Source organism: Salvelinus alpinus, chromosome 1 (assembly GCF_045679555.1).
Source record: "Salvelinus alpinus chromosome 1, SLU_Salpinus.1, whole genome shotgun sequence".
Lineage (NCBI taxonomy): Eukaryota > Metazoa > Chordata > Actinopteri > Salmoniformes > Salmonidae > Salvelinus > Salvelinus alpinus.
Window position 1 is genome coordinate 48,280,686 of NC_092086.1, and position 18,790 is coordinate 48,299,475.

The 18,790-nt window shown below is 44.7% G+C and overlaps 1 protein-coding gene across 2 annotated transcripts in view; it reads left to right on the forward strand.

The window, feature by feature from the left end:
• The window catches only part of LOC139578685 (contactin-associated protein 1-like), a 32,106-nt gene extending 13,570 nt beyond the window's left edge, over positions 1–18,536 (forward strand). For both annotated transcript variants that reach the window (XM_071406621.1, XM_071406630.1), the window contains exons 11-24: positions 6,160–6,266; positions 6,399–6,521; positions 7,127–7,330; positions 7,464–7,620; positions 7,721–7,848; positions 7,945–8,118; positions 8,706–8,924; positions 9,152–9,391; positions 9,583–9,822; positions 10,705–10,832; positions 11,047–11,140; positions 11,585–11,815; positions 11,950–11,994; positions 14,374–18,536. In XM_071406621.1, the coding sequence (XP_071262722.1) occupies positions 6,160–6,266; positions 6,399–6,521; positions 7,127–7,330; positions 7,464–7,620; positions 7,721–7,848; positions 7,945–8,118; positions 8,706–8,924; positions 9,152–9,391; positions 9,583–9,822; positions 10,705–10,832; positions 11,047–11,140; positions 11,585–11,815; positions 11,950–11,994; positions 14,374–14,576 (2,293 nt within the window). In that variant the 3' untranslated portion in view covers positions 14,577–18,536. The remainder of the gene's footprint in view (positions 1–6,159; positions 6,267–6,398; positions 6,522–7,126; positions 7,331–7,463; positions 7,621–7,720; positions 7,849–7,944; positions 8,119–8,705; positions 8,925–9,151; positions 9,392–9,582; positions 9,823–10,704; positions 10,833–11,046; positions 11,141–11,584; positions 11,816–11,949; positions 11,995–14,373) is intronic.
• Positions 18,537–18,790: the final 254 nt, after the last annotated feature.

An 18,790-nucleotide genomic window follows, 5' to 3' on the forward strand; every position in this document is an offset into this window, starting at 1 on the left:
AACTGCCTGTGGTTTAAAGATTTTGCTCTTATGAAGTTTACCACTTTAGTGACTGTATCCACAACATGGCTTATTTTCAGAACACATTTACAGAGCACCTCCAGATGAATAATGCAATACTTTTCTGATCTGGGTTCAGCTCTGCTACTTGATCTTGTATCCTTTTTGAAAGGCCAACGTTTTTTCCTGTCAAGTTTGCGCACCCATCAGTGGTCACACTGGATAACTTTTCAAAACTCAGTCCCAGGATTGCCACATACTTATTAACCTCTTGCAATAAATCTTTCCTTGTGGTTGTGCTCTTCATTGACTGCACTGAAGCAAGCTCCTCTGTAATTTCAAAGTCTGGGCTTATGCCTTGTAAGAATATCAACAACAGCGTCGTGTCACGTGCATCACTGCTCTCGTCCAGGGCCAAGGAGAAATAGGTGAAATCCTTTACCTTGTCTTTCAACTGCTTTTCATATTCTCTGCGATGTTCTCAACACGCCGTGTCACTGTTCGTCTTGACAGGGAAACATTTTCAAGCAGCTCTTTCTTGTCGGGGCAAAATATTGCTGCAGTCAATTAAACATTCTTTAATGAATTCACCCTCAGCGAATGGCTTGCTATGTTGAGCAATTTTGTGGGACAGTACATAGCTAGCTCTCGCAATTCTGTCGTTTGCTGAGTGCAGTTTTGTGACAAGTCCTTGCTGCTTTTGCAACGGAGAAAGCAACTCTTTCGATGCACTTGCCCTCTGCTCAGAAGACATATTCCCATATTTCTCTGCATGCTTCGTCTGGAAGTGTCGGGACAAGTTGTAGTCTTTCAAGACAGGGATGCTCTCTTTGCACACTAAGCTTACAGCTTTCCCTGATACCTCAATAAAGAAATATTTCAATGTCCACTCTTGCTGAAACACCCTACATTCATGGTCTACTTTCCTTTTCTTTGAAATCTTTGAAAAACTTTTTTTATTTTTTATTTCTAGCTAGCTACTATTTGTAACTGTGACGTGTGTGTCAGCCTGTCAGTCACTGTCTGTCCTCGTGCAGTTGTTATTTATACATCCCTTCAAAATAAATGTCCCACAAGCGGTGGGAGTTAAATCATTACACAGAAGGTGAGTATTCATTGGGCTTTTAATTTGAATAACAAATACGTTTTTCAAAATTTTACTATCGCAAATTCTTTACGTTAACTGAGCATGATTCCGCGGGCCGTATTGAATCAGGTCGTGGGCTGCATATGGCCCCTGGGCCGGCCTTTGCCCAGGCCTGGGCTAGACAGTAGTAGCACAAGGGCAAAGGTTACATACAGTATCCATGATGAATCCATGGGTAAACTGATTGGATGCATTCTAAACACTATACTCAGCCTTGTAATATCAGTAGAGTACAGAGATAGTGTTGGAATGTTCCATCCTGATTCCTGATGGACCAATGTGACAGACAGAGTCGAGGCTCATTGCTATAGGAGTCAAGGCTCATTGCTATAGGGATGAATCATTCTGAGAAGGCCTCTCATCTCAGCCCCCATGGCAGACGTGGGACTTATAACACTCAGACCTCCAGGAGATGCAGTACCGGCTGATGACAGGGGCTATGCTCAGTTGAATGCACCTGTCTGGACAGCGAGGATTATTTACATCAGAGTAGGATCCATGTTACGGTATAAAGTATTTTGACGGCCACGCCACATGTAACCTCTCTCACTGCGAAACGTTTGCGAGATCAACATTTTAGAAAAATGTCAATGTAAGACCATCACATGTAACACTAAACTTCAGTCCACAGTTTTCTACACTCACTCCTTTCTCCTCCTCCACTTCTCCCCTCCTTTTATATGAAAAAGATTCGGAGGGAGCGCCAATTTCTCTCCAAAATCATGTGCAAAGACCATTGTGTTCAAAACCATTGTGTACTAGTTTGTATTCTTGTCACATGCTTACATCAGTATGTTACATATTCATCTGCTTTATGATTTATGATACTTTCTCGTTGCCTGCTCTGTTTCACGAGGGTATCAGCATGACTATGTATGTGGCGCAGTCAACCTTGGTGGTTCGGAGTCTTCCTGGTTTCCTGGTGTTTCAGAGTGTTTTCACACATAGCTTTTGATCTATAGTTCGAATCAGAGTTCGATTATTTGTTACGTTGTATTTTTTTCATTTGGTTCGGTTGGTTTCACATTGCCAAATATCAAACAAACTAACATTCCTAACCAAAACCACGTGTCCATGTAACCATTTATTTATTGGACAAAAATGCATCTATGATTATCATCAAGCATCACTTGTGTGCCCCAATCTTCCTATTATTTTCGACAACAGGAAACAGCGCAATAGCCCCTCTAACTACAACGTGAATAGCCTATTTTCAGTATCCTACTGTATATCCCCGTTATAGCCCCCGTCTCCCCTAATCTGCATCGGATGCGCTCATAAATGCGCTGCTACTCACAGAATGTTTCAAATGTCTCAAGTTATGATGCTGTGTGCGTTTCATCAAATTCTCGCAGTCAAACAACCAATAATACTGCCCGACTGTTTTTTTCCCTGTTTGGTCTGTACTGCGTTCTCACCTGCAAGAACTGCACCATTGTACTAAATGTAATCGGACCGAGACCACCCTTTTTGAGCAAACCACAGTGCATTGTTTAGTGTTCTCCCTAGTGCGGATAGAGTATTCACACAAGTCCAAACTATCCTAACTAAGGGACACCAGTCCAAACTATCCCAACTAAGGGACACCAGTCCAAACTATCCTAACTAAGGGACACCAGTCCAAACTATCCTAACTAAGGGACACCAGTCCAAACTATCCTAACTAAGGGACACCAGTCCAAACTATCCTAACTAAGGGACACCAGTCCAAACTATCCTAACTAAGGGACACCAGTCCAAACTATCCTAACTAAGGGACACCAGTCCAAACTATCCCAACTAAGGGACACCAGTCCAAACTATCCTAACTAAGGGACACCAGTCCAAACTATCCTAACTAAGGGACACCAGTCCAAACTATCCTAACTAAGGGACACCAGTCTAAACTATCCTAACTAAGGGACACCAGTCCAAACTATCCTAACTAAGGGACACCAGTCCAAACTATCCTAACTAAGGGACACCAGTCCAAACTATCCTAACTAAGGGACACCAGTCCAAACTATCCTAACTAAGGGACACCAGTCCAAACTATCCGAACTAAGGTGGAAAACACACCAGAGTTCAATTTAGGAGTTATGCAGTATTATTGGTTGTTTGACTGCGAGTATTTGATGAAATGCACACAGCATCATAACTTGATACAGTAGCAGTAGCGTAAAAGAGGGGTTGGCGGGTGGTGGGTGGCGGGACACAATGCAGATAGCCCGGTTAGCCAATGTGCGGGAGCACTGGTTGGTCGGCCCAATTGAGGTAGTATGTACATGAATGTATAGTTAAAGTGACTGTGCATATATGATAAACAGAGAGTAGCAGCAGCGTAAAAAGAGGGTTTGGTGGGGTTGGGGGGGGGCACACAATGCAAATAGTCCAGGTAGCGATTTGATTACCTGTTCAGGAGTCTTATTGCTTGGGTGTAAAAACTGTTGAGAAGCCTTTTTGTCCGAGACTTGGCACTCCGGTACCGCTTGCCATGCGGTAGTAGAGAGAACAGTCTATGACTGGGGTGGCTGGGGAGACGGGGGCTAAACTGGGGCTATAGGCGACTGAATAAAGGCTATTCACAACACAGTGAGATCAGCTATTGCGCTGTTTCCTCCCTCATGTTGTTGGAAGTAATACGAACATTGGGGCACACAAGTGATGCTTCATGATAGTCATAGATGGATTTAACGTGAGCATTTATTCCCAATTAACAAATGACATGCATGGACACGTGGTTTTGTTTAGGAATGTTAGTTTGTTTGATATTTGGCAATGTGAAACCAACCGAACCAAATGAAAAAAATACAACGTAACAAATAATCAAACTTTGATTCAAACTATAGATCAAAACTATGTGTGAAAACACCCTTAGTGACCCTGAGAATCAATATTGAGACCAATATGTGTAAATTATATGAAAGACCTGTAAAGTCATTTATCAGTTGACGCTAAGGGCTGAGGGGCTGCAGACAACGCCCACCCCAATCAGAGCCGACCACAGCCCTTAAATCTTCCCTCAGACAGTAAATAAAACCAGAGGACTACAGAAAAGTGAGAGAGAGAGAGGGAGAGTAAGCTATTGAGTGACCTAATCCTCTCTCAACCCTCTCATGTCCTTTCATACTCTCTCACCCCCCAAATAATGTTTACCGAACAAAATACATTGGGTATACCAGACATTAGGAACCCCTTCCTAATATTGAGTTACATCCCCCGCCCCCTTCCCCCTCAAAACAGCCTCAACTCTACAAGGTGTTGAAAGAGTTCCACAGGGATGCTGGCCCATGTTGACTCCAATGCTTCCCATAGTTGTGTCAAGTTGGCTGGGTGGTGGACCATTCTTGATACACACGGGAAACTGTGAAAAACCCAACAGCTTTTCAGTTCTTGATACAAACCGGTGCGCCTGGGACCTACTATCATACCCTGTTCAAAGGCACTTAAATATTTTGTCTTTCCCATTCAACCTCTGAATGGCACATACACAATCCATGTCTCAATTGTCTCAAGACGTAAAAATCCTTTGATAACCTGTCTCCTCCCCTTCATCTCCACTGATTGAAGTGTATTTAACAAGTGACATCAATAAGGGATCATAGCTTTCACATGGATTCACCTGGTCAGTTTATGTCATGGAAAAATATGTTTTGTGTACTAAGTGTACAGAGCATTCAGAAAGTATTCAGACCCCTTGACTCTTTCCACGTTTTGTTATATTACAGACTTATTCAAAAAAATAATTTTTACTCCTCGTCAATCTACACACAATACCCCATAAATCAAAGCAAAAACTGGTTTTTGGAATATTTAGCAAAAAATAAATACAATTAAATATCACATTTACATAAGTATTCAGACCCAACTTTGTTGAAGCACCTTTGGCAGCGATTACAGCCTTGAGTCTTCTTGGGTATGACGCTACAAGCTTGGCACACCTGTATTTGTGGAGTTTCTCCCATTCTTCTCTGTAGATCCTCTCAAGCTCTGTCATGTTGGAATGGGAGCGTCACTGCACATCCCCACAGCATGATGCTGCCACCACCATGCTTCACCATAGGGATGGTGCCCGGTTTTCTTCAGACGTGACTCTTGGCATTCAGGCCAAAGAGTTCAATCTTGGTTTCATCAGACCAGAGAATCTTGTTTCTAATGGTCTGAGAGTTTTTTAGGTGCCTTTTGGAAAACTCCTAGCGGGCTGTCATGTGCCTTTTACTGAGGAGTGGCTTCCGTCTGTCAACTCTACCATAAAGACCTGATTGTTGGTGTGCTGCAGAGATGGTTGTTCTTCTGGAAGTTTCTCCCATCTCCACAGAGGACCTCTGGAGCTCTGTCAGAGTGACCATCAGATTCTTGGTCATCTCCCTGACCAAGGCCCTTCTCCCCCAATTGCTCAGTTTGGCCGGGCAGCCAGCTCCAGGAAGAGTCTTGGTGGTTCCAAACTTCTTCCATTTAAGAATGATGGTGGCCACTGTGTTCTTGGGGACCTTCAATGCTGCAGAAATGTTTTGGTACCCTTCCCTAGATCTGTGTTTCGACACAATCCTGTCTCTACGGACAATTCCTTTGACCTCATGGCTTGGTTTTTGAACTGACACGCACTGTCAGCTGTGGGACCTTATATAGACAGGTGTGTGCCTTTCCAAATCATGTCCAATCAATTGAATTTACCACAGGAGGACTCCAATCAAGTTGTAGAAACATCTTAAGGATGATCAATGGAAACAGGATGCACCAGAGCTTAATTTTGAGTCTCATAGCAAATGGTCTTAATATTTATGTAAATAAGGTATTTCTGTTTTTTATTTGTAATATATTTGCAAAAATGAAAGAAAAAAAAAAGTTTTCGCTTTGTCATTATGGGATATTGTGTGTAGACTGTTGAGGGAAAACAATAATTTAATCCATTTTAGAATAAGGCTGTAACGTAACAAAATGTGGAAAAAGTCAAGGGGTCTGAATACTTTCCGAATGCACTGTACATGCCCCATTTCACTTTTACCCACACTCCTGCACGGTATGCTCTCTAGATGTACTCCAAACCCCTGTGAACACGAGGGCAGATGCATCCAGTCCTGGGATGACTTCATATGTCTGTGTGAGAACACAGGCTACAAAGGGGAGGTGTGCCATATGTGTGAGTATTTCCTGCGAGAGCCTAATGTTGTTTGCGAGTACTAATGACAGCATGTTGTCGTAACCTCACCAGTGTAACAACCAGTTTGTTGAGGCCTATAAGTTAAAATACGACTTCTCTCTTCCCCAACAGCGGTCTACAAAGAGTCGTGTGAGGCCTACAGACTTACTGGCAAATCCTGGTCAGGGAATTATACCATAGACCCGGACCTGAGCGGACCCTTGAAACCATTCGAGGTGTACTGCACGATGAAATGTGAGTAACTGGCTTTTCAAATGTATTTTATACATTCATAAAATGTACTAGTATACAATTATATTATACCATCTGACCAACATGACTCCATGGTGCATATCGAACATAGCGGTAGTCAGTGCTTACAGTACCTTTCAGAAATGGACTGGTATTGAACATGTTGAGGCAGAGACTCTGATATGAAACTGTGTTCAGGTTGAGGTGAATGTTGACTGTATGTTCCATGAGGAATGAAAAGGCAACAGCAGAGGAGACAGCAGGGCCATCTGTTGGATGTTGATCATGTAATAATGAACTCCAACAAGGACAATGGAGAACCAGTTTGGGGCCAGATCAGTAATTGGTTGTGGGGACAGAGTATTCTCCATCCAATCCTATCCAATTAACCAAAATCTATTACTGTAGGTTCCATGTAAATCCCTTAGATTAGTCAGGGTCTACTGTGCTAGAGCTTTCTGTGATAATATCAGATCTCTCTCAGATTCCTCAGTAGTGGATGTGCTTTCTCTCACGTTGTCTCTCGCTAGTTGTCTCTCTCTCTCTCACTTACACAATCATATATTTTTACCCTTTAATGTCAACCCCGTCCTTGTCTGTTGACAAAGCCGACAAGGCATGGACGATAGTGATGCATGACCGTATCGACGGCTTCAAGGTGGCCGGTAGCACGGTGGACCGTCCTTACATAGGAGACGTCAACTACTGGAATGCCTCCTGGGACGATGTCTCAGCACTGGCCAACACCTCCATGTACTGTGAACAGTGGATCGACTACTCCTGCTACAAGTCACGCATCCTCAACACGCTCAGTGAGTAGGAGTGGTTAGGAAGGTAGCTACCGAAAGCACCTGAATCTGTACCTATTTGTATATTTATCATAGAACATTTCAATGATTACATCATAATAATCATATTACTTTGCTCTATTGTCATGTCATTCAGATGGGAGACCGTACAGTTTCTGGATTGGTCGAAATAACGAGAGTCACGAGTACTGGGGCGGGGCTTTCCCTGAGAGTGGGAAGTGTGGCTGTGCTATCAACCAGACCTGCACTGACGCCAGGTTTCACTGTAACTGTGACGCTGACTACCGCCAATGGTGAGAGAGAAAGGATTTGAAAGACTCTTTTCTATAACATTTAGAAAAGTGTTTTCATAGATTGATATACATTACTGTACAAATGGAACCTGTTGTGCAGGTACTCAGACAAGGGCTATCTGATGTGGAAGGACCACCTCCCAGTGAGGAAGGTGGTGGTGGGGGACACCAACAGGACCGGGTCAAAGGCCCACATCAGCCTCGGGCCCCTACGTTGCCACGGCGACAGTGAGTTGTAGTTAAACCATTCTACGGTATATAATTTGTCAAATGATTGTTTATCGTGGTTCTGGTTTGGATCTCATGGCCTCTTTGTACTCACAGGGAGCATCTGGAATACCATATCGTTCACCAAGCCCACCTACATCGAGTTCCCCACCTTCAAGCCAGGCAGCACCGTGGACATCTCCTTCCACTTTAAAACCTACCGCCCCCACGGAGTGTTCCTGGAGAACTCAGATGACTGGCTCCGTAACTTCATACGCATTGAGCTCAACAGTAAATTACCACAGATTACCTAGTGTGAATCACAGGAAATGACTCATGGGCATGGGGCGGCAGGGTAGCCTAGTGGTTAGAGCGTTGGACTAGTAACCGAAAGGTTGCAAGTTCAAATCCCCGAGCTGACAAGGTACAAATCTGTCGTTCTGCCCCTGAACAGGCAGTTAACCCACTGTTCCTAGGCCGTCATTGAAAATAAGAATTTGTTCTTAACTGACTTGCCTAGTTAAATAAAGGTAAAATAAAAAAATATATATAATATACACTATTTAAAAGACACTTTTCTCCAAAGTGACTTACAGTCATGCGTGTATACAATTTACATACGGGTGGCCCCAGCGGGAATCAAACCCACAACCTTTGGCATGGTAAGTGCCATGCTCTACCGACTGAGCCACATAGGACCAAGGCAGGAAACATCATTTCCGAATTACAATTTTTGAAAGGTTTTGTTGCAGTGAGACTTATAATAACTTGATGAATGAACAGGTTTAGAAATTATATTATCAATATTTTCCGGTATTTATTTATATAATATTTTTCATCCCTCATTCTGTTTGGTCTCTTCTTCATCCTTCTCCCAGCCACCCAGAACCTGATCTTCATATTCATGGTGGGAGACGGCATCCTCAACGTGACGCTACGCTCGCCGGTGCCTCTAAACGACAACGAGTGGCACTTTGTCCAGGCAGAGCTCAACGTGAAGTTGGCCAGGATCAAAGTGGACTACCAGCCATGGGCTGTGAGACGCTTCCCTGGCCAGACCTTTGTCACCATGGAGTTCACCCACCCTCTCCTCGTGGGTATGTCACCTGGCTGCTGGGGCTGGGGAGGGCGGGGTGGTAGTCGACAAGGATTTTGGACTTCTCCCATTGGTTGATGTAGTCCACTCCTATGAGTTTAAACAGCACTACAGCACGGGAAACAGATGGGTTTTTGTTCTTATAACGAACACTTATTTATTCTTCTTAATCCAAAATGCTCAACTTTGCAATGTGATGATTAACTGACGGTGTCCCAATATATCCAGGCGCAGCCAATCGCACGCTGTGGCCATTCCTGGGCTGCCTCCGAGGGTTACGAATGAACGGTGTGACCCTTGACTTGGAAGGCAAAGCGAATGAGGAACAGGGTATACGGCGGAACTGTACGGGCCAGTGTCTGAACGCGACCATACCGTGTCGAAACTCCGCCCAGTGTATCGAGGGCTACGCAGCCTACACCTGTGACTGCGGCAACACTGCCTTCGACGGATTCTACTGCCACAAAGGTGAGCTCTACACAGGTTGGGTTACCTCGGTTTTTCACGGAGCCCCAGAATCACTAAGACTGCTTTAAGCACACTGGGTTACAGTAACAAAAACCTTGATTTATTTTGACAGTGTTGGCGAAAGTAACCACAAAGTTTCATAATAGAAATGGGCATTTAAGCTCAACTTGATCCTGTTTGTACCCCCTTAGACATTGGGGCCTACTTTGAGATAGGCTCGTGGTTACGCTACAACATCAGAAAGAAGCCTACAACCAATGAGGAGTGGTGGGCTAACTGGCTGGACCCCCACTACCACAACTTCAGCCTGGGCTACAACGACACCAGTGATGAGATCGAGTTCAGCTTCAGTACCTTCCAGACGCCGGCTGTACTGCTCTACATCAGCTCTTTCGTCCAGGACTACATGGCTGTCATCCTGAAGAAAGATGGTAGGAACGCTCGGCAGGGAGGAGCGCTTTAACATTATGGGTTATCGTGGTTAAGATTCAAGGCAGAGAGTGTTCGAATTGAACCGGCTTTTGAATGAAGATTTTACTGTCACTAATTGAAGTTGGATTACTGTATGTTCCACAGGAGGTTGCTGAGGGGAGGACGGCTCATAATAATGGCTGGAAGGTTGCAAATGGAATGGCATTCCACTGATTCCGCTCCAGCCATCCCCACGAGCCTGTCCTCCCCAATTCAGGTGCCACCAATCTCCTGTGGTATGTTCTTTAGTCATCCAATTTATTTGAGTGGAAACACAAAGCAAGATAGGACTTGGACAAAAATATATCACTGTACTTTACAATATTTTTTATACTTTTTTTCTTTAACTAGGCAAGTCAGTGAAGAACAAATTCTTATTTACAATGACGGCCTATCAAAAGGAAAAAGGCCTCCTGCGGGGACAGGGGCTGGGATTAAAAAATATATATATATAGGACAAAACACACATCACAACAATACATAAAGAGAGACCTAAGACAACAACATAGCAAGGCAGCAACACATGACAACACAGCATGGTAGCAACACAACATGACAACAACATGGCAGCAACACATGACAACACAGCATGGTAGCAACACAACATGACAACAACATGGTAGCAACACAACATGGCAGCAGCACAACATGGTAGCAGCACAAAACATGGTACAAACATGATTGGGCACAAACAACAGCACAAAGGGCAAGAAGGTAGAGACGACAATACATCACGCGAAGCAGCCACAAGCCACACTCCTCACAATAGTTCATGGAAATATAATGTTTTAATGCCTTACATTATGAACTGTGGAGTGAATTGTTGCACCATCCATCCACAGGAACCTTAGACATGAGGTATAGGTTGGGGTTGATTACCCACAAGTACCAGTTGTCCTTCAGGAACCTGGCAGATGGATACCCCCACTACGTCAACATAACCAGACACAACAGGACCATCAAGACACAGGTGCGCTGATGCTCCACCACAATGTCCACACCTGTTAACACTACCTACCTCCTTCACCACAGTTTAAAAGTCCATCACAAATCAGGATTGTCTGGTACCACATCTCTTGGGTTGTAAAGTTGTATTTTCAGTCTTTGATTTATTTGTTCATGTTGACATGTTTATGGTTGTGTGTGAATATCAATGTGTTTGTGGTGATATGTGTAACTCCTAGGTGGACTACATGGAGCCGATAGTGGAGAAGATCACCCTAGTGGAGGACGGCAGGTTTGACTCACCCAAGAACATCTTCCTGGGGAGAGTGATGGGTAATTTACATTTCACCCCCCCCAGCTGAAACATTTCTGCTTTCCTCGTGAGAATTGATTTGGTCACACTTTATTTGGATAGTCCGGAGAGTCCATCTGTAGGTGCTCTACAGATGGTCATACTATCAACAAACTATCTGTTGATAAGCAACTGCTTGCTAAGGTTATGGTTACGGTTAGAGTTAGAATAATGGTTAGGGTAAGAGTTAAGGTTAGGGTTAGGGTTAAGTTTAGGGTTAGGATAAGGATTAGGGTTAGAACTAGGGTTAGTAGATAGTTGAAATGCTACTGATAGTCTGTTACTGATAAAGCATCTACAGATGGACTATCCAAATAAACTGTTACCCATGGAAGTAAGGTATCAGTTGTCCCACTGTAAGTTTGGGAATTAGTTGAGGTGGATGTGCACATTGTAACTCCTCTGTCCCTCTCTAACCCCCTCAGAGGTGGGTGACATTGACTATGAGATCCAGAGGCATAACAGTCCTGGTCTGGTGGGCTGTATATCTGGGGTGAGGTACAACATCTACGCCCCTCTTAAGACCCTCTTCCGGCCGAACGAGACGGAACCGCCGGTCACCGTGCAGGGCTTCGTCTCCGAGTCTAACTGTGGGGCTTTCCCTCCTGTCCATGGATATGTCCCCTGGGAGGCGGACCACTGGTTCACTTCTATAGGTGAGACGACATATCCCAGACGCCATCAGTAGATCTACTTTACATGGGACTACATATCCCATCAGCAATTATGACCTAGTGATGATAATATAAGTTCCCCATAATAACATAATTTATGTATTTTTTCATTTCAGAATACATCTATATCCACGATGACCTAGGCCTGTTTTGGTTGACAGGTAAGTCTTTACTGCTTACGATTCACAATAATGTGAATCATTTCTCATGAAACTATACTTTGATGATTTCTGTGAAATCTATTAATGTAAGTGTTCATCTATCGTCTGCCATCTGTGAGTCCTGACCTTAGTTTACCTCAAGATTCAGATTAAGCCCCCTCTCACTCTCTCCCTCTCCCTCTCTCTCTTCCTCTTGCTACCTCTGTCTCTCTCTCTCCCGCTCTCTCTTCCTCTTGCTACCTCTGTCTCTCTCTCTCCCGCTCTCTCTTCCTCTTGCTACCTCTCACTCTCTCTCTTCCTCTTGCTACCTCTGTCTCTCTCTCCCCCGCTCTCTCTCTTCCTCTTGCTACCTCTCCCTCTCTCCCGCTCTCTCTCTTCCTCTTGCTACCTCTGTCTCTCTCTCTCCCGCTCTCTCTTCCTCTTGCTACCTCTCACTCTCTCCCTCTCCCTCTCTCTCTTGCTCTTGCTACCTCTGTCTCTCTCTCTCCCGCTCTCTCTCTTCCTCTTGCTACCTCTGTCTCTCTCTCTCCCGCTCTCTCTCTTCCTCTTGCTACCTCTGTCTCTCTCTCGCTCTCTCTCTTCCTCTTGCTACCTCTCTCTCTCCCGCTCTCTCTCTTCCTCTTGCTACCTCTGTCTCTCTCTCCCGCTCTCTCTCTTCCTCTTGCTACCTCTCTCTCCCGCTCTCTCTTTTCCTCTTGCTACCTCTCTCTCTCCCTCTTCCTCTTGCTACCTCTCTCTCTCTCTCTCTCCCGCTCTCTCTCTTCCTCTTGCTACCTCTCTCTCTCTCCCGCTCTCTCTCTTCATCTTGCTACCTCTCTCTCTCTCCCGCTCTCTCTCTTCCTCTTGCTACCTCTCTCTCTCTCCCGCTCTCTCTCTTCCTCTTGCTACCTCTCTCTCTCTCCCGCTCTCTCTCTTCCTCTTGCTCTCTCTCTCTCTCTCTCTCTCTCTCTTCCTCTTGCTACCTCTCTCTCGCTCTCTCTTCCTCTTGCTACCTCTCTCTCGCTCTCTCTTCCTCTTGCTACCTCTGTCTCTCTCTCCCGCTCTCTCTCTTCATCTTGCTACCTCTCTCTCTCTCCCGCTCTCTCTCTTCCTCTTGCTACCTCTCTCTCTCTCCCGCTCTCTCTCTTCCTCTTGCTACCTCTCTCTCTCTCCCGCTCTCTCTCTTCCTCTTGCTACCTCTCTCTCTCTCCCGCTCTCTCTCTTCCTCTTGCTACCTCTCTCTCTTCTCTCTTCCTCTTGCTACCTCTCTCTCTCCCGCTCTCTCTTCCTCTTGCTACCTCTCTCTCGCTCTCTCTTCCTCTTGCTACCTCTGTCTCTCTCTCCCGCTCTCTCTCTTCCTCTTGCTATCTCTCTCTCTCTCCCGCTCTCTCTCTTCCTCTTGCTACCTCTCTCTCTCTCCCGCTCTCTCTCTTCCTCTTGCTACCTCTGTCTCTCTCTCCCGCTCTCTCTCTTCCTCTTGCTACCTCTGTCTCTCTGTCTCTCTCTCCCGCTCTCTCTCTTCCTCTTGCTACCTCTCTCTCTCTTCTCTCTTCCTCTTGCTACCTCTGTCTCCCTCTCTCTCCCGCTCTCTCTCTTCCTCTTGCTACCTCTCTCTCTCTCTCTCTCCCACTCTCTCTCTTCCTCTTGCTACCTCTCTCTCTCCCCTACTGACACAGATCGGCAGTAGTTGAAATTCTCATTTTCATTTTCGTAAAATCCCCTAATCCTAAAATCTGAGACCATCAGATTCCAGAATAGGCTTTACGTCCTCACGATAAAAGCAAAAAATGGGACATGTACCAGAACGAATGCTGGAATGTAAGAAGGATATTTTCTTGTATCTGTTGAATATGAGAGGCGAAGGAAGCCCAGGATTAGACAGCAGCTCAGAGAGTCTGTAGTCTGCACTCTATCCCTGTCTGAGATCCTCACCCGGATCAACTATATTTAGAGCTGCCCCTCCCTCCACTATTCATCACAGATATATGCTTCAGCTTAATGTCCTGGATACATCTGTACAGGGGTGTTATGGTAACGCAGAACATGTGAGTTTGATTTCTGATGTCTGGGCCGGTCCTGCTGTCCCCTAGCCGACCTCCTCCAGTTATTGGACATCATTTGAGATGGATGGCTCCCTCATAACAATATGTGGCTGTATAAGAAATGATACCGCTTGTCTCTAAAGGGAAGTTAAGTTAGTTTGGCAGAGAACCAACTGAGTCATAATGATATTGATTGAAAGGGATATTTGCACCATCCATCGAGATACAGGTATATCTTTTCACAGTGGCAATTCCAACGTGAGTCATAGAACCCTACTGTGATGAACAATGGATTTTCAGCTGTTTGCTACACACCGTTTTTTAACCACACCTTGACTGTGTGTGTTTCTCCCTCTAGTTGTTGTCATCGCGGCGGTAATATTGCTGTTCATAGGTCTGTACAGCATCTACATCTATCTGTACCGGTACAAGGGCAGCTACGACACCAACGAGCCCAAGAACTTCCTGGAGTCCCCTGGAGGCAGCAGCTCCAGGCCCCTGACAGGGACCCTGGAGAAGAAGCGATTTCCAGAGATAGAGGAAGACTTTCGGAGTGACTAGCCTCAGGCTGGGGAACGGTGGGAGGGAGGAGGGGGTGGGAGGGATTGAAGTGGGGCGGTTTTGGGGCTTACAACAACCACAATACCTGTTTATGTTTTATAATTCCTTTAACTTTTTGATTTACTTTTCGGTTTTGTTTTCCTTTCCCCAGGTATGTGTTATCTTAAGCCTGGTGCTCGACGTAGTGTTGTTTGTCTAATGGGTTCATAGTTTTGCAGGCTTCGGAGATCAAATCAAGCCCGTATTGAGTGAGTGACGACCGACCAAGCTCACACTGTATTGAAGGGTTGACCAACTGAAGTGCCTCGACAGAGCAAAACGAGATCAGAAATAACCCCATGAGTTCATTCAGGATTTGAGACTTAAACTGAGGGAATTAGATTTCACATGCAGTAACACGTATTCAGCAGCCTCTTCTGGTTTGTAGGTCTGTTATTGAGATCACTTGATAGATCAATGCCATCTACTGTGTAACTCTTTCCGACCATCCACTCTTGCAGCCATTTTGATAAAGACATCCAAACTATCCCACTCGCCCCATCCTTTGACTAGTGAGCCAGGATCCACCACAGAGAGATGCTGCAACTGTGCAGCAGCAACAACAACAATAAGCACAGTCTGGCATCTGCAAACAGTCTTTCCTGCTTAACACCAATTGAAGAAGCTATAAAAAGCATGGAGCTCAAAGCTTTGACATGACATATCTAAAGAATAATGGAAGGCATATAAACATATATTTGTTGTATTGCAGCCTATGAAATTGCATACCTATACAAAAGAGGAACATCTATTAATGGTTAGTTTCATTAGATAGCAGCTTGGCCAATTACAGTATGCTCTGCGATTCCCAACCAATCAATTAAGCAGTCATGTACGATCAACAAAACATACGGAATACATGTGACATTTGGCTTGGAATATAAGCCGATCGCCATATTCTTGTTCAGAATCCTCAGAGTAACATATGAAATGGGTGGGTAGCGCCAAGAAGCCATGGTAGTTTGAAGTTTCCCAAAGGTGGTGCTATCATGCTATTGTGAGACTGACTGTTGGTGCACCGCAGAAAACGGAATGGAGATGTTGAACCTAACCAGGGACAGGACTCCTTATTGCTATTGATCCTCATTCCAAGCTTCGTTTTCTGTTTGACTTCCAGTAGCGAGTGAACATGCGGCCGAAATCTGGGTGCTATTTCAGATTCAGAGGCCCCGGCGTGGAGGGGCCCCTACCAACAGCAGCCCTGTCGACCAGCCTGGTCAGGAATCATTACAAATGTCTTTCTGGAAAAGAGCTGCTCCGCATGAACATCCGGACATGCAAACACACTCACACACACACTGGCATATTGTATAGAGGACCACAACAATGTCAATGCCAGTCTTGTACTTCTTCTCACCACACTAGACTATTTTTGCATCTGACTGCTCTGTAGGACAGTACTGTGCTGTGCTGTGCCACCCCCGCCGCTGTTGCTTCTTACCCACTGGGCACTGGTTGAATCAACGTTGTATCCACATTATTTCAATGAAATTACGTTGAACCAACGTGGAATAGACGTTGAATTGACGTCTGTGCCCAGTGGGTTGGTGCTTCTTATGGTGCTTCTCTTTCTTTAGGTCCAATGATATTTCCCTGTCTGGAAAGTCACGATTTCAGGTTAGACGGTGGGTGAGGTTACGGTCAGGGAAGATTCTCCCAGTAGGTGAAACGTCATTGGACCCATGTAATGTGTGGCGTGGTAACCAAAGCTTATGTCTCTGACATCATCACCCAGCGCCCTTTGAAGCTAAAGCAGTAATACGTCATAGAAAAAAGAGAGAAAACATAAGAGCATTTTGAAAATCATAAGCTATGCACATATAGAGCATGATGATCGCACCTTGCAATGAAATGCAATAAAATCAGCCGCTTCCAGCGCAGATCACCTAAAGATATTTTTTCTGTCTGTTCCGTTCGCAGCAACTTGCAGCAGTTAGGATCCTAGACATAATATGTATACGTGAATATATGAATAAGGTGTTTATCGACTTTTTCATTCCTATGGTTTGTATGAAAGAGTTGAAAATGAGGCTGAGAGGTTTGAATGTAAATCCTAATCATGACCCTGTAATATGGACAGGCTCTGCAGCAAGACGTGCTCTGCTCCTCTCTGTGTGTGCTCTGTATGGTATGAACACTCATTACACAGAAAACTATTCAGCATAGCTTTCTCACTTGTTCAGGATGTGGACAATACAGTACCCTCCCGATGTTTCAGTAGAAAACATCACAGAACATATTTCAACATCTTTGGTTTAGCCTGTTAAAGAGGACAACCCGTTAAGACTAGATGGTAAAAAGCATTACAATTACAATCAATTATAAGATAGAATTGGCAATGGACCATTTTAAATAGTATTAATGTTAGCATTGGGCAATTAGAGTAGTAACATGTTCCACCTCTGGAGAAATAGGAATGTGTTTTTGTACAGAGATGAACATTGACCTCTTACAGAGCTCATAGTAGACGAGTCAACAACCTGGGTCAAATGTGCTTTGAAGCCTTTTAGGGAAATAGTCGACTTATTGATATATTATGTACATGTCTACGCTGCGATGCATTGATTTGAAATGGACTACAGCACATGTGCATCCTGCCTAGCATCGCTGCGATGCCACACCTTAGCTAGTCCATCCATGCGTGGTCCCTGGAGTGTGTGTGATTGAATGTACAGTAGACGTGTTGGTTTGTGTGTTCACAGTTCTGTTTGTCACCTAACCCTTCCTACTGATGATGAGGACAGTCTCTGCACTGATGATGTGAATGAGCCAACTCACTTGTTGTCGTCCACCAATAGCAGAACAGTGAGCAGATAGTGATTGGGTGCTGTCCAGACAGGCTCCTCCCTACTCGGATGTTGCTCTACAGTTTTTGGTAATCAGGACCTACACTGAAAAGAACAGGAAGGCCAGAACATTGTTTATGCTCCCAATTCACCGCTTTATTGACAACGTTTCGATCCGAACCGGATCTTCATCAGGTCAAAATATCAGCATTTTTAAAGATGTGTGTATGACCACAAACTTGACTACACTGTGTGACACCCTCAGCTCTTAGATCTGTGCTGATTGGCAGTCTATAGCAAGTTCCCTACCGTACACTCTTAGAAAAAAGGGTTCTTCAGCTGTCCCCATATGAGAACCATTTTGGGTTCCAGGTAGAACCCTTTCCTGTAACCAAAAAGGGTTTTTCAAAGGGTTCTCCTATGGGGACAGCCAAATAACCATTTATGGTTCTATATAGCACCTTTTTTTCTAAGAGTGGAATATCAACTTAGCCGTGGATCAACTTGGCCATCCCTATAGGGTGACCGCCAGGGTGAGCAGCTAAGGTTCTCTGTGTAAAGGAGACTCAAATGTAATAAGGGGTTGAGGGAGTGAGCACAAGGGTGAAGGAGTCGAGGATTCTGTCCATCCTACAAGCAGGGTGTCATCATATGACAGACTACTATTGTTCCCTACAGTGGAGGAGTGGCCTACAGACAGAGCTAGGGCCAGGCTAGAGGGAGGAGCAGGCAGGGGAGTCTAAGAGGGCCAGACCCCTCTGTGGGTCGCTACCCTATAGAATCTTGCAAGAGGAGGCAACAGACAGTTAGTGACTGTATGACCTAATGTAGCAGGTGTAAAGTAAATGCCTGAGCGGGGTCCCCACATCTGGTTTTCAGGGGGAAAAGAAGCTAGGTTGAAGATGCTGTATCCCTGAAAACCGGATGTTTCAGGTTTCTTAAAACCCTGCTGAAGGTGGTGACCGACTGCAGGACTTTGTGTTTGTGACCACATTGAAATCGTGGAGTTTTTTTTTCTCCCTTTCTGTTATGTTGGTTTTGTTTTGTAATAATTTCACTGTAAATGACCATTACTATGTTAATCAAAGCAAAACCAAACTGACACTTCAATAAAGAATTCTGAAGGAAATTCAAATGGTGTATTTTCCCTTTACCTGTTAACAAAGGCACAACGTGTCTGTCTGGTGTACAGTCATAATAAATCCATGTTGGTATAGAGAAAAATTGGAACACCTAAGATGAAACAAAATTAAGTTGGTGTTACCTGAAGCCAAGCTCATGGTATTCAAAAAGAAAAATAGGATATAGTAGCTAGGGTTAGGGTTGTGGATTAGTGTTGAACCGGGATGTGGACATCAAACTAGGGTTAGGGCTGTGGTTGAGGCTAAA